This window comes from Acipenser ruthenus, chromosome 26 (assembly GCF_902713425.1).
Source record: "Acipenser ruthenus chromosome 26, fAciRut3.2 maternal haplotype, whole genome shotgun sequence".
NCBI classification, from domain to species: domain Eukaryota; kingdom Metazoa; phylum Chordata; class Actinopteri; order Acipenseriformes; family Acipenseridae; genus Acipenser; species Acipenser ruthenus.
In genome coordinates, this window is record NC_081214.1 from 2,978,606 (window position 1) to 2,994,169 (window position 15,564).

Genomic DNA, 15,564 nt, shown 5'->3' on the forward strand with positions numbered 1-15,564 from the left:
AGAGTGCAGGGACCGTGGCAGTGATATTTGTACACTGAGTTTCCTAAACTGCGTGCTTATGTGTTTCCGGGTCTTTACAAAAAAAAAAAAAAAAAACTGGGCATGGTATTTGTTTTTATTTTTTTGTAAACTCTCTTAAATCTCTACATGCTTTCCAGACCACAATGGCAACCACCTTCTAAAAGCTGAAGACCCGTCCCGCCATCACGTGCCAGTAACACACACATATCTAAAGGGTAGCTTATCAGAAATCACAGCTACACCTTTGCAATGGCTCAGACTGCTTTGCATCGGGGACAGCTCGTCGATCCCCACAGTCTCTAATGTGCACAGGCTTGTGATTTTTACAGCTATTTCCAGTGGTTCCTTCCTTATTTAAACAATGCTGCGGGGTCGTGCTGTTCCTGGAGAAGCCTGGCTCGGGATCTCGAGGGCTAATCAGGGGGTTATCTCAGCTACACTCCTGCTGCTAATGGACTCTCAGGCCCCGGAGCACACAACAGTGGCGTGGGGCCAGCTCTGCACAAGGTAGTGTCGGTACCCGACTGCGATAATGAAAACAGCCGCGCCCCGGGGGTCCGGGAGGTCGCGGTGACTCAGTGGAGGTTCCTCTGCTTGTTTGCGTCGTTTCCATTACGGTGGTATTGTTCCTCGTTGTTTTTCTTAATAAATCGCTTTCGAAAACGGGTCTTCCGATCGCACTTCGGGTCACACAGAGATTAAAACTGCATGTTCTTGGACTGTTTACCCAGGGAGGTTTTTTTTTCTTTTAATTTAGTAGTCAATTGTTTTTATCATTTTTTCACCCAATTTAGAATAGCCAACTATTTTTAGGCTGCGCTCACCGCTACCACCCCTGCGCTGACTCGGGAGCGGCGAAGACGAACACACGCTGTCCTCCGAAGCGTGTGCCGTCAGAGGACCGCTTTTTTTCACACTGCGCACTCACCGTGCAGCCACCCAAGAGCTACAGCGTCGGAGGACAACGCAGCTCTGGGCAGCTTACAGGCAAGCCCGCAGGCGCCCGGCCAGACTACAGGGGTCGCTGGTGCGCGGTGAGCCGAGGACACCCTGGCCGACCTAACCCTCCCTCCCCCCGGGTGGCGCTCAGCCAATTGTGTGCCCCCCCCCCACAGGAGCTCCCATCCACGGTCGGCACTCAAACTGGCGGCGTCCAGGCTATAGGCTATAGGGTGCATCCTGCACTCCACTACTGTACTTGATTTAAAAAGCATTTCTGCCAATTTTTTGCTGATTTTACAGGAATGTTAAAGTCTAAAAATAAAACAACCATTTGGCATTTCCTTCTTAAATAACAACTCATTTTCTGGTGGTGTTGACAAAGACAGAAATTTCCCAATACACCAGCTTGCATTTGAACCCTGGCTTTAACCCATTCCCAGTAATAAACTCTTAACTGGCTCCATCCTCTGCAAAAAAAATTAAATAAAAAATACGTGAGACTGGGGAGAACATCTGTTTCTATGGAAACGACACAGCCAGTGTGCTTAAGCTAAATACACACTTGCCGTTATAATGGGTTCCTGGTACATGGGAGGCCTACCCAGTGTAAATATGCTGAGCCACCTGGCTACCCCTGAATTCTAGTGCATGACATGTCTTCAATGCATTGAGCCCCGAGTGGATTCCTCAACAAGAAGCCTGGTTAACAAGTTAGCAGCCCAGCTGTACAGGTCATGTGTCCTTTTGAAACCGCACAGCTAAAACCAGCCCTTTTCACACAGAGGGGCTCAACAGCAACCCAGCCCACCAGCACTGCTTACAGCAACACTCGGACACTTTCCAAACTCTTTCTCTTATCCACAAAACAAGGGATTTCAAAGTTAGCAATGCTAATAAAAAAAGAACAAATGGCTGGAAATGTTCAGTAACTTACCATGGCTCTATACTTCATTTTGGAAGTTATAACAACATCCACGCAAGTCGTTGGTTTAAAACTCCATGTTAATTCCTGTTTGTTACGTTTTTCTTTTGGTTAAGAATGCATATAAAAAGCTGCCTGTGTTAGTCCGTGCAGAACCAGTCCCTCCGTCAACTGACCCAGCCCTGCTGGGATCACAAGGGATCTAGCAACTGAAATAAAACTAATAAAACAAGTTCCCTTTTTAAAAAACAATCATTTAAAATCAGAGCTTGCGACTTCACGGATTTTTCTTTTAAGTCAGAGAAATATAAACAGCAGCTACACGGGTCCCTTAAGTGCAAACATCTGGCAGCTGAAACCACCCTTTAAAAAAATAGAAAAGAGTGTAGCCTCCGACAGGGAGCCAGGCTAATGAGAGAGAGAGAGAGGGGGAGAGAGAGAGAGAGAGAGAGAGAGAGGTCTAGAACTGCTGGAATGTAGCCCAAATGTATTAAAAAAACAGAAGAAAAAAAAAAAATCATATGATTGTGGGCCAAGCCTTTTCAAAACTCTGGCATAATTTAAGCAAACGAGATTCCTGTCAGCAGAAAGATCTTTTAAACAAAACAAAAAAAGAAAAAGAAAAAAAAAAGGTAAAACCATGTATCTGAAGATGTTGTCCTCGCAGCGTTCCAATGACGAGACAGGTCAGGTGCTAGGGGAGGCGTCTCGCTGTCCATGCTACAGTTCATGCCAGAGCTCACTCTATAAACACAACACAGACACACCCACCATGTACACACACTAAATACAGGGACAGACCCCCATACCCCACCCCCTCCACACACACACAGACAGACAGAACTACCCTCAATTACATTACTGAAATAACCAGGAGTATGAGGTTAAATAATCTATACTATAAACTGAGCAAACAACTCCTGTTAGTAAACCTACAGACTTAAGCGAGACGTTGCGATGCCCAGGAGGCTGAGGTTCAAGCCCAGCAACAGGGCTTGCAACAGGAAGATTCCTTAGACTATTTGTAAAACCAGGAATGGATCAAGCTGCTGTGCAATGGGAATGATACTGGTTCCAAGTGTGCAAGTCCACAACCCCAAAATAAAAGCACTTAAAGGCTGATCTTTCTGTTTAGTTGCCTCTATTGCATGAGTGATATGACATGTAGAAAGCATTGAGTTCACCCAGTGTGGAGTAAAAGGAACAGTTCCTGTTTGCATGCCCTTCCTACCTGCTCAGACTCTGAAGGAGCAAAAGGTGCACTGCAAGGTCATCACGCCCTATCTGTGGCTGGGTGCATCGCCCTCTGCTGGCCACAAACAGATAGTACAGGTCTACACAGACACACCGCCACCACAGGGAGAGACAATCTGCACTCCTACAGCTAAGGGCAAAAGTTTTGCATCACCTAGAATTTTAGGATTGAGACATTTTTAAAAAATATATATAAACATAATTTAGATTCTTTTATTTAACATCATGTAAATCAAAGAAAACTACAAAATGATATTGCAAAAGTCTACCGGAAGCCATAATAGTAGTATATTTCATGTTAGATTTTGAAATGTCACATTTTTTGTCAGTTTTCGGTTAATACTACAAAGCGGTATGTAATTCAATAAGTTAACCTAACATTATTCAGCAGGTTTCATACGAGTTTAAATGAGTTCATTCTATATATAGAGGGTGATGCAAGCACGCTCTCAGGAGTGTTTGGTCTGAAGAGAGAGAGAGATTCTTCCGGTCTCCCATACTCTACCTGTAACACCACATCCCCGAGCCCTGAGACCTACAGGTTATTCACACAATGAACTGGGACACTTCTCATTGAAATAACTGTTCCAGTAATTCAAATGCAGTTGTGTGTGCCTCGTTTCCTAATGAAGTCAGACTGCACAACGCAAACACCACTATAAAACAGAGAGCAAGCGCGTTGGCGATCGCAGGTTTAACAGTCGTGATGCTCTGGCCCTTTCACCTCGGCAGCGCTTTCCGTTAGCAGTTTAAATATTAAAAAGGCCCTGGGATGCAATCTTAACCCTTAGCGGTGTGGTCTGTTCTGTTTTCTGAAGCTCCACCATAAAATATCATTCAAACCGTGCCTCAATAAAGAGCAGCTCTGTGTTTATCAAAGGGAAGGGCGTGGTACTCGGCTCTCGTGGCCGTCTTTCTCTCTCTCTCTCTCTCCCTGCTTCCAACAAAAAACCATTACCGCAGCCCGCTGGTATGTGAGAAATGTTTCCAGACTCACTGACCCCAGCACAGGGAACATCAGGACCTCTCAATGCAGCTGAAAAAGGAGCGAGAGAGCAAGGGAGAGAGACTCCGATAGTCCCTGTACTTTTACACTGCAGCAGCCTGAAGGAAATGGGTCTCCTATATTCTGGATTTTACACCCCCCCAAAACTTCAGGCGCACTCGCTCAGGTCTGGAGCCCATAAGCTAGCATCGCCTCTTCCCCCTCAAAGTGATAAAAAGCAGTTGGCCTGGCACATACAGCTGTAACAAGGGATGAGGGCCGTGGAAGAGGGAGTCATCTGTTATTCACATCAGAAGATCACAAAACCGTACGGTGCAACCAATTTGTTTTAATCTAATTGTTTCCCCTCGAAACAGGCTGTGCTTTTTCAGATTAGTGCCACTGTGTACAAGCAAGCTGACTACAAAACAGTGACAGAGGGCTAAAAAATAAAAGAGGCCTGGGTTCAATCAAATTATAGCAAAGCCACATTTATTACAAAGTACAGCTATGGTGGGGCCCATGAACTGTGATTTTATTCAGGCACTAATGAGCAGTATATATATTTTTAATATGAATATAGAGTTCTTAACTTAAACATTGCAAATGAGCTTGTAAGAACGGGGATGGAAATAAGACTCCCGTTACATAGCGGTTTGATCCATTCCTGGTTTTACTAGGAGTTTAATAAGACACACCTGAGCTTGTTACCTGTACACTGTGGCTAATCAAGCTCATGGTAAAACCTGGAATGGATGGAAGTGCCATGCAATAGGAGCATTATTTCCATCCCTGAAGGATTAAGAGCACAGTAACAGGCCTATCAACTCTCGCTGGTGGTCAAACTAACTTATCTTGAACTCTAGGAAATGTAATTAATCTCTCCTCCAGGATAGTGATATGAAATAACTCTCTGGATGTATAAGGGAAAGGCAAATTTGGGAGTGTATGCTTAATTGCTTCCGGAATTCTCTCTGTGCCAAGGTAATGAGGCTTGGCCTCATGTGAAATGAGGGATGGTAATTCTATTGACTAAAACCACAGTTCTGGTTGCTGGGCGGATGTCAGTCTTTCCGGTAAAGGACTCAGCCTCAGGAGTTTGAATATACACCAGCCACACCAATGATGTTGCCAAGCAACAGGTCCTAGTTTACTACTGGAACACAGCCTGGTTCTGTACACCTGAGGCCCTGGCACACAACTCTTGCTATCTCAATAATTCAACGTGCTGCTTCTATCTCCTCAGTCCATGTCCTCAATCTCTGAGATCACAGGATCCCAGAGTCAGTGCGTCTGCCCAGACAGACAATCACGCGCTCAGGGCATCTCTGCCAGGGCTTGGAACATGAGGCAAGTTTTGAAACAAAACAGTATTGCGATACTGTAAAGTCTTTTTCAAGTTGCTCAAAGTTCAAGCAAAACAAAATTGAAAAACATCCCAGGGATGGAAATACGACTCCTACTGCATAGCAGTTTCACCTATTCCAGGTTTTACTACGAGCTTGATTAGCCCCAGTGTGTCTAGGTAATACTCGCAGATGTGTCTTATTAAAACTCCTAGTAAAACCAGGAATGGATCAAACTGCTATGCAATGGGAGTCTTATTTCCAATACAATCAACGTGCATCAATCTGAATTTGACCACAGTGCATACAGTGCTAGTCTCAGATCGGCACCATGTCCTTGCACTGGACAGCAGCAGGATTAATGAATCAGCCAGCAGCAGCAACTCAAGAATGCACACCCTGTCATGCTGGCCTGGAAACACAATGTTTGTTTAAATTCAAGGAGAGATAAAGCCTGCTGCGACATCTCTTACAAGCGCAGGTACTGTGAGTGCGAGATGATTTGACACGACCTGTGAACCTCAGCTATCACTTATCTGAGCACAGGAATGTGCTGAAATGAGATAAGACTTTCACACACGTATGCATTTTATTTTATTGGTTAAAAAGCATTTTAAAAAATTGCATGTTTCGACTTAACATTGGCTTCATCACGGCGCCAAGCATACGAAAAGGACTGGTAAACTTGTAACCATTTCCAAAACAAGCAAATCAGCAATCAGTTAGTTAATAAAGATACAGTTAAATTACAGATAAATAGGTAATCAATCACTACAAAAAAAACCCCAATGTAGTCTTCATTCAAACATCTTAGTTTTAAACTTTGGCAGTTGTGAAAATCAAATAGACGTTTGCAAACAGGAGGCAGGACATCCTTGGTTTGAATTGTGAAACCAGGCTATGCAATGTGGTTTCCAATAGGCCTTCCACTGAAGACAAACGACACTCCCTCCCACCACCAAAAAACCAAACCAGACACAATCACACGCTACCAGAATGATTAGACTCCTGCGAGCTCTCAACAAGCAGACTCTTGTGAGCTCTCAACAAGCAGACTCTTGCGAGCTCTCAACAAGCAGACTCCTGCGAGATCTGAACAGCAGACTCCTGCGAGATCTGAACAAGCAGACTCCTGCGAGATCTGAACAAGCAGACTCCTGCGAGATCTGAACAAGCAGACTCCTGCGAGATCTGAACAAGCAGACTCCTGCTAGACCTGAACTGATCAACTTCTCACAGAACTTACACAACCAGTAAGAACTCAGGTCTGCAGCTGCTGCAGGTAATCCAGGTAAGCATGGAGGCAAAGCAGTTCACCTTACCCAGCTCAAAGCAGAGCAACTGATCACTGAGATTCCAGGAACCCCCCCCATCATCTCAATTACAAATCTCCCTTCTAAAAACAGGTGCCTCGCGAGTTCACTTGTCCAACCGCCTCAGCAAAACGCATTTCATTTGTGACCTGAACCAGATCTGGGGTGAAACCACTGTGACACCCATCACTCAACCAGACAAGGAGAGGAGACCTACTGTAACATGGATGGGCAGTTCTACTGTAGAAGCCATTCGGTACAAAGATCTTTCAAATACCAGGATGGAAATAAGACTCCCATTGCATAGCAGTTTGATCCATTCCTGGCTTTACTATGAGTTTATAAGATCTGAGCTTGTTAGGTCTAAGCTGTGGCTAATCAAGCTGGTATTAAAAGCTGGAAACCACTAGATGCAAATGAAGTGCATCTCCATCCCCAGCACCCAAACAATCACCAGACACAGCACAAAGACCGGTCCTGTTACAGAACAGCCTGAACACAACAAAACAGAAATATTTACCAGCTTGTGAAAACCCGGACAATCCTCTCTTTCTGCAGAATGTAAACTGGAGACAAAGAGAGCAGTTTGGCCTGGCCTCGCTGTGCTGCATGCGCAGTAATACAGCGTTTGTTAAAATGCAGAACATATAAAAAGAAAAACTAACAGATGCAAACCAATCTGCCATACATGACTCAATTATGAGTGCATTGCTGTATAACTGACCCTTGCTGTGTGCTTTACCACACGTCCACCGTCTCTTACTACACTTTGACATGTCGATTACCACGACAGATTTAGAAATGTTTTCACGCTGGTGTGATCCAGCTGGGGCAGGGGTAAGAAGGAAACGCAAATGAAACAGATCCTCTTAAAACACCCCTGATGTCAGCGCTGAGGAATGCGCGCTATGTGGACAGGAAGCTGTGTGCTGCGATAAAGGACTCCTTTTATTATTAGGGGAGTGCTCTCCAGCGCTCGCGTACTGCTCAGTACCCCTTCACAGTGCTTTTGTCTCAGCCAGGAATTAAAAATATTTACTGTTAACTCTGCATTGGAGGTGGGGAAGCAGATTAGTGATGCACTGCAAGATACACCAAAGAGCGGGTGCGACGCTGATATGCTTCCCCCTTCAGTAGGGAAACAAATCGGGTGGAACACAGGGATGGAAATAAGTCTGCGGCTAATCAAGCTCGTAGTAAAACCTGGAATGGATGAAACTGCTATGCAACAGGGGTCTTCTGTCCATCACTGCAATAGTTAGTAAGCAAAAAAAATATATATCTATAGAACCCGCAATAGAGAATTATACAGGACCCACATAATATTAAACATGGAAGGAATTAAACCTTAGGAAAATGCAGGCATATTCCCTTTAAGAAGTGGGTGCTGGGAACACTGTGTAAATCACAAGGACGCCTGGTAAGATGCTATCACAAGCCATGAATAGGGGCTCGAGTCTCCGCTTCAGTGAGATCAACCATGTGCTTTCCATTTGCTGAGGGAAGGGCTGAGTAAATTCTTGAATCAATGTGCAGTTTCTAATCACCCAGACAAATCACGCACACACAGACACTACTGGAGTACATGCATTTCTTCGGGCTAAAATGTACGATATAAAAATATCTGAACATATCTTGCACAGATTTCTGGGAAGGAGAAGCAACCTTACTCACTTTTTTTAAAAACAACAACGGAAAAATGTATCAAGGCACAGCACGTATATCTGAAAATGCATCTTGACCACAAAGTGCATATTTAGTTGGCGAGTCACTGCCCAGTGACACACCATATAAATGAGTCTGACTGAATAACGCCCCTGGTTTTGCCTGTGCCGATCCTGTTCTCTAAACAAACAGAATGGGTTTATTTGCTTCACAATTTCAGGTTTTCACCCCAGAGTTTCCACCTCCCGCTGCAGTCTGGCGAGAGCACAGTCAGGGCTCAAGTTCAGTGCAGGAGGCTCTGTATTGTGGCTGCCATGGAGACGAGGGAAAGAAAGAAATAATCAGTGGAAAGCTACACGTGTCAACAGAGTCTCAGAACAGGGTTCAAAGGCTAAGCATTGTTGTCAGAGGCATCAAAAGGTCACCCAGGCAGCAGGCTTTCCCGTTGTCTTAAATTACAATGCAATTGCATTTCTTTATTTTTGCAGCTGGCCTTGTTTGTTGGCACAATAGATGGCTGGGTAAATTACCTTGTCTAGAACCAGCAGCAACCAGCGTCACCAATTATTTAAAAGAACAGAAGAAAAATGATCCACCTGCCGTTCTGTGTAATAAGATCCTGGAATTTTAAGTACCAGGCAAAATATCCAGGTTTACCAGTACATTTAGCAAACCAGTCTGGTTTAAGATTGCCGTCACTACGAGGTGCTAACTGCATCCAGCTTCCTAATCGAAAAATCAGGAAGAACATCAACAAGAACATCTTTATTTTCAAAAGCAAGAAGCCTTTCCTGCATGGCGACCACATATGGATTAAAAAAAAAAAAAAAAAGTCTTTATATGGGGACATATGGAAGATGAGTCATCAAATTGCGCACCAGGGCAATTAAAAATCTATCAATGAATGTTTAATAGAGGCTTGCAAAATAAAAACCCAGCCGATCAATAACCAATTAATGATTGCATCTCCAGCTGACCCTTTATCTTACGAGACAAGAGGCGACTTGAACACTTTGGGTGGGCAAGAGAACCAGGACTGATTTTCAGCGTTCATTTTCTAGGGATGAAAACGCAATTGTAAAAATGCTCATGCCAAATTATTAGAATCCGACTCATCATCTTAATAAATAGATAGATAAAGGAACGCTTTCCAGGCTGGATGCCACACACCCAGCGGAGAGACCGGCACACTCTACAAGCCAGCCTTCAGTCTTGTGAAACGACCTTGGCAAGGCCAAGCTGAGACTTTCCAAGCGCTTTATCTGTGAACCTTGTCACAGTGTTGCAATACTGAGCAAGGGTTCAAGAATATTATTTCAACTTTCAAGAAAGTTTAACAGGAGACGACCCTAAGGATCAGATGATAATGTGGATGAAGGAGTAAGATTAGGTTCAAGGGTATATCTGATCAATGATTTACAGTATGTTACTGCAATAGGAAAAACATCTATGAATTAATGTATATTCTCCACAGTCACAGCAATCGGCCCATTCCAGTTTAGTAAACAGCAACTTCCAAGAAATGACTTGGATGTTTTTCTGCATATTGAGCTTGCAACAGTTTACCCTGGTTTGTAACTGAAAACAAATGAAGCAACATTCCTGGGATAGAAAGACGACTCCCATTGCATAGCAGTTCCTGGTTTTACCACGAGTCTAATAAGACACACCTGAGCTTGTTACCTAGCCAGTGTGGCTAAGCAAGCTCATAATACAACTTGGAATGTGTGAAACTGCTATGCAACAGGAGTCTTATTGCCATCCTTGCATTCTCCTCTTTAATTTGTAGAGATGACATTTTAATTTAGCTGAAGGAAGTCTCTTGTTTCAGTGTGTGAACTGCCAGTGTTTTACAGACTTTATTCCAGTCTGGCCTGAGCAGAAGAGAGGGAGGCCATATCTTACAATACGTGCCAGATTCGCTTTGCATTTAAAAAAAAAGAAAAAGGGAGTGCTTAATCAGCTGAACCGCACTGAAGCTAAAAACACAAGGACAGCCAATCCCTTAAAAACAAAGGGCTGGTTTCTCAGTTCCAACAGGATGAGACTTGTCTTATGAAACAGGAGATATTTTCCCTTACAGAATCCTGGATCCGAGTGGAAGAAAAACAGGATATTCTGTTTGCCACTCAGAACTACCAGCTAGCACTCCCTTTCGCAGAGAAAAGAACATGCCCATAAAAGGCAAGATCAGCCTAAAACTAGACATGAAATCAAGCTGTTTGTAATTGGTACTCCAGTAACGACCCGCTTATATTTGAGGGGGGAGGAAGTAGCAAAGCGTGGAATGGAATTCTTGGACTGAACTATTAGGAGGCATTTTCAAGTTTTAAAGAGGACTCAATTGCATCAATAACAATATCAATATCAATAATTTAAACTTGAGTTCGCTGTGCTCCCGATCTGCATTGGGTTTGCTATGATCTTCACGGTTTCCCTGACTCTGTAAAGGCGTGACTCATTCAGCTCACAGTAGACTCTGCAATGGGTCACACTGCATAAGGTGTAAAATCAGGGAAAAGTGGCCTCAAGCAGGGTGTGGGATGAATATATAAAACAAGCAGTCCTGCTTGACAAGGCACAGCAGAGTCTCTGTATGGAACAAGAATTTCACAGCTTTACACTCCAGGCTCCAGGAATGTGCCTGCCTGTCTGCTGCAGGGCTCTGCGTTTGCTCAGCTCTGTGCTGGCAGATCTTTCTAGAGACACTAGCTTTAAAATTCTGCTCATAGAAATCCCACAAGTGGAACAGACTAACCCCGAGATTTGCTATTGAAATTTTACAGATCTCAGAAACCGACCTCCTGTTTTATTCTGCACCTGCAGATATAGAATTCTCATGAGGTCATTAAACAGCTGTGCAAACTACATCAGGCCTGGATCACATTTACCTACGTCCCGCTGTCACGTTTGTGTCAATCCGCTAAACCCTAAACTTTGAATCGATGAACCTGAAAATGAGGTGATCCAAGCAGACGCGCCAGACACTGTACGCTCCCAAAACCCAGACACACAGAGCCGGACTATCTGAAAGCTGCCTATCTGAACCCAGCGGTCTGTAACTCCAATTATCCTGTTGAATTAGTCATGAGTCGGTGGCAGCTGTGTGTCTTCAGAGAGCCCAGAGTGTAATTAAGACAAACCGACCTCATCAAATATTGAACCCTACCATCGGGTTACACGTGCTGCGTGTTTGTCAGCTACAAAACAGTTACAAAGCTGCCCGGGTGTGAAAGTTGGACACGCTTCGTGACTCGCTCACACTGCCTGCATGTACCAGACCCCGTGGGTCCACAGTGAGGCAACACAAGCATGAGCATCTACCATAAGCCACATTTAAAGAAAGAGAGCTTGAAGTATTTAGCATTGAGCACCGGGCTGTACGAATCCATGTGCAACAACCCCATTCTGTTCTGGGGTACAGGCCTGCACACGGGGAAGGTTCTATCCTTCTTAATATGATAAACGTAACCCCCACTAACCCTTCCAGCCCCACGCAGCTTTGGTAGGTCTCTGGACTGGTCCAGTTAAAGGGTTGGGTCTGGCAGGCAGGGAGCCGATCTGTTTCTGCTGATAAGAGAGCGATCGTGGGAGAGGCTGCAGCTGCTGTGAGCAGGAAAATTCTCTCATGAAATCAGCCTAATAAGGCAGCTCAGCTCCGGCCAGCGTTTCAGGGACACCCTTTCCAGGTCGCTGGCTCACTGCTGTGAGCTGGATGAGGTTTCTAAAGTTGGGATGGCAGGCCGGTGGGAATTGTGTTTTTATTGTTTGTTTTCTGCTTTCTGTTTCATGAAAACAAAATTCATGTTCCTAAACATTATATAAATAAAGCCCTTTTCACTAAAGCGCTCCCACGTAAACTTAAGGAATATCTTGCCTATAACATTATTATTATTTTTTTGTACTTTTGCCAAACAGACTTGCAAAATGTATACTGAACTGAACTAAAACACCCGGTGAACCTGATCCACTTCTATGAAGTAGGAAAAAGTTCAAAGACACAGTTAACATATTTCTTCGTTTCTAAAATGGTTTGAATTCACAGCATAGGAAAAAATAAAACTGTCGTTGCAAAACACGCTCCAATTACAAAACAAAAAAAAAGTTTCCACTCGGCCAATTTGAGATCCTGGAATTTACAAACAATCCCCTGGCGTGGCCTTCAGAGCATTGCCAGGATTGTGTGCATTCCGTGTCGGAGTTGACACTGGGAGTGGTCTGCGTGCTCCTGGGACAGAGCAGGGACTGGGGCGGGGGGGCAGCTGCCATTCCCGGCTCCGAAGGGGTTGTGCTGCACGATCTGCAGCTATTTAAAAAAAACATTCCCAACATAGACGCCTGCATCTGTCCTCCTGCAGAGCAACCAAACAAAGACTGCTAGTAAGCAGTTCATAAGAGAGAGCCTAAACGCCCTCAATGTGTTACTCTAAGGAATGCCCACACCAAGTTCCGTTACAACGTGAAGAGCGATTCTCAAGACGTCTAGTGACCCCGGGGGACTCACACGAGAGCGAGGTATGGAGAGAAGAAGAACTCTAGATTTAAGTTCTAGTACACAGTGCCCCCGCTGGTCCTCCACTGTACTGCACTCACAATCTACCCCATGTTTTATTTGCAGTCCTTTATCCTGCATTTCCATTCCATAGTCAGAAGACAGCGTCACTGCATGGGTTAAGGGTCTGCTTTGCTCTGTTGTTTGTAAAAGCGCCTCCTCCCAGCCCTGGTAATGAGAACTTGTGAGTAACTACTCCCAGTTTCTAAATAAAGAAATACAAACAGCTGCATCAGTGATGTGGGAATGGGGCCGAAATCCGATAGAGGTCATGGGAGTGGGTTTTAAAACCTGAAGGACTAGACCCTTCACTCTTCCATGCAGTGTGTGCAGTACACAGTTTTCTATTGGTTTGCTTCCATGCAGGCTCGTGTGATTTGCCCTGAGGTCACAGTAAAGTCAGCGGCTCACCTGGCACTCCAGCACATGCTCTCTGGGCTCTGCAATCCATATGTAGACAAAACGGATAGGGCTGCTTCACTGAAGCACATCCTTGCAGATGCAAATAGCAGCCTCATTTGCATTGTGAATGCCTGCTTTGAAGAAGCAGTACAGTCAAGTCTCACAGTAAGAGTCCCATCGCACTGCAGGTTCAGCCATTGGTCTTGGAACTTAAACAAAACTGAGCTGAAATGAACACCAGGAATTTGTGTGTGTGTGTGGTTTTTTTTTTTTGTAAAACAAGGTAAATCAAGGTTCAAACCTGCCATAATAATAATTAGATATTTTCATACCTGATCCAAGATCTATTCAGTTTCTGTAAAGTTCCTGCAGATAGACTCCTTTCTGCAAACTGCTCCCCCCTATTTTGCTCCAGATTGAGACCTCGTGGTCAATGCAAAGAAGACATCAGAATGTACAGCAGCCCCCACACAAGATTAAAAACAGTTGCCATGGAAACGAGCGTAGGTGAAATCTCACAGATCGCCTCCATTCCTCCCACAGAGATAACATCGGATTCTCAGCCCCCTCGCGACGGCCCACGCAGCCCTGGGTTACTACAGGGAGGGGAGGGTAAGGGGGCATTAGTGCCATCTCATGCGGTTAATCACAATCGCCACGTGAACCTGAAACGCTCCTGCAGGGCAGGGCGAGGCTGACTGCACCCCAGGATGGGAGCTCAGTGACCCTGCCTAACAAGACTGGTGCACATGGGTCTAACAGCTTACTGACTGTGCTGGAGCTGGGTCTAACAATACACCAGCCTGGAGTACTGGAACTCAATTCAGCTCAGACCACAAGCGTCAAAACTGTGTGTGTGTGTGCGCTGGAGGGAGGTTCAGGACTGAAGGGCAGGGGAGGTTCCAGGTTTAAATTCAGAGTACCTGGACTTTTCAACACTACCCCGAAACAAGGTCATTTTGAGACTCGACTGCATACGATTGTGTAACTCCAGGGATGGAAATAAGACTCTGATTACATAGTAGATTCCCCCAGATTCCACAGTCCCTTCTTAAGGGAAGGTCAGGTCAGAGATCTTGGGAGACTGAGAACGTAACTGGAGGGTAAACTAGTTCAATCAGCACCAAGTATAGATTATTGAACACCTACAAATGATTCTGCTATGTGCACGGGCTTGCAAATGTGCATACTGTGTGTGACGCAAACCACAACGCCCAGCAACACAGGACTTCAATTTATATGTATTTTTATTATGATCCGAATGACCTCGGGAACCAGATTAATAATTTAGTATCTGCAACGGTCATGTTTTGTACTCCTGAAGCGAGGGCTCAGAGTGCTCGGGTGAGGAGCGTCAGAAAAGACATCAAGCGGACAAAAGTTCCGGCTAGCGCCTTCTCCGGCGTGCTGAAGTCGTGGCAATTGTTTAAATGCAACAGAGCCGCTCGGTCTTAATTATTTAATAAATCTAGAGACTACTGCAGTACAACCACCCACCTGCTGAGATCACCTTTACTAAACAAGCCCGCGGACTCAACTGAGAACTCATTTTCATTGTCCAAAATAGCATTCTAAAAATTCTACTAATTCTAAAAATTCTACCAATTCTAAAAATTCTACTAATTCTAAATTCTAAAAATTCTACTAAAGACGACTGGATTTTGGAATGCATGTTAATAAAGCACTGCACTGCAGGTGGTGCGTTATGTGTAAGCGTTAGTCTCTAGTTGCACACACACACACTGTTACAGGTTACTACACTGTGAAAGCTCAGATCACAGACCTACCTTCCTCATGACTGGTGCAAGATGGGGAGGCTGCAATAAAATTAGCAATAAAAACCGTCAAAAATATCAAGTGAATCTAGTCTTGAACAAACTGATCAAAGTTCTAGTTCGAATTTTTAAATATAGATATAAAAAATATATAAACATTTCAGCTGATCACAATTGTTTAAATTATTTGTTTATCTGAAGAAAGCACTCAGGAAGAAATCACAAATCAAGGATTTAAATATAGCTTTTTTTCTGGTTTGACTGCTACCATCTTAACCGCAATGCTTCCCCAAATGTATTTCACTGGGCTATGCTGGTTAAACCAGGACCACATTGCAGATCCCACACTGTGCAAAAAACTGTAGGAAATGTAACTACTTCACTTCT

At 44.3% G+C, this 15,564-nt stretch overlaps 1 protein-coding gene across 2 annotated transcripts in view; it reads right to left on the reverse strand.

Moving 5' to 3' along the window:
* Positions 1–15,564, reverse strand: part of LOC131696582 (unconventional myosin-Ic-like) — a 47,995-nt gene that overhangs the window by 23,519 nt on the left and 8,912 nt on the right. Inside the window, exon 1 of one of the 2 annotated variants that reach the window (XM_059001671.1) lies at positions 1,898–2,254. The exons of the other annotated variant lie outside the window; for it this stretch is intronic. Within the exon in view, the coding sequence (XP_058857654.1) occupies positions 1,898–1,915 (18 nt within the window). The 5' untranslated portion in view covers positions 1,916–2,254. Of the gene's footprint in view, positions 1–1,897; positions 2,255–15,564 lie in introns of those variants that run through there. 2 annotated transcript variants of the gene reach the window in all.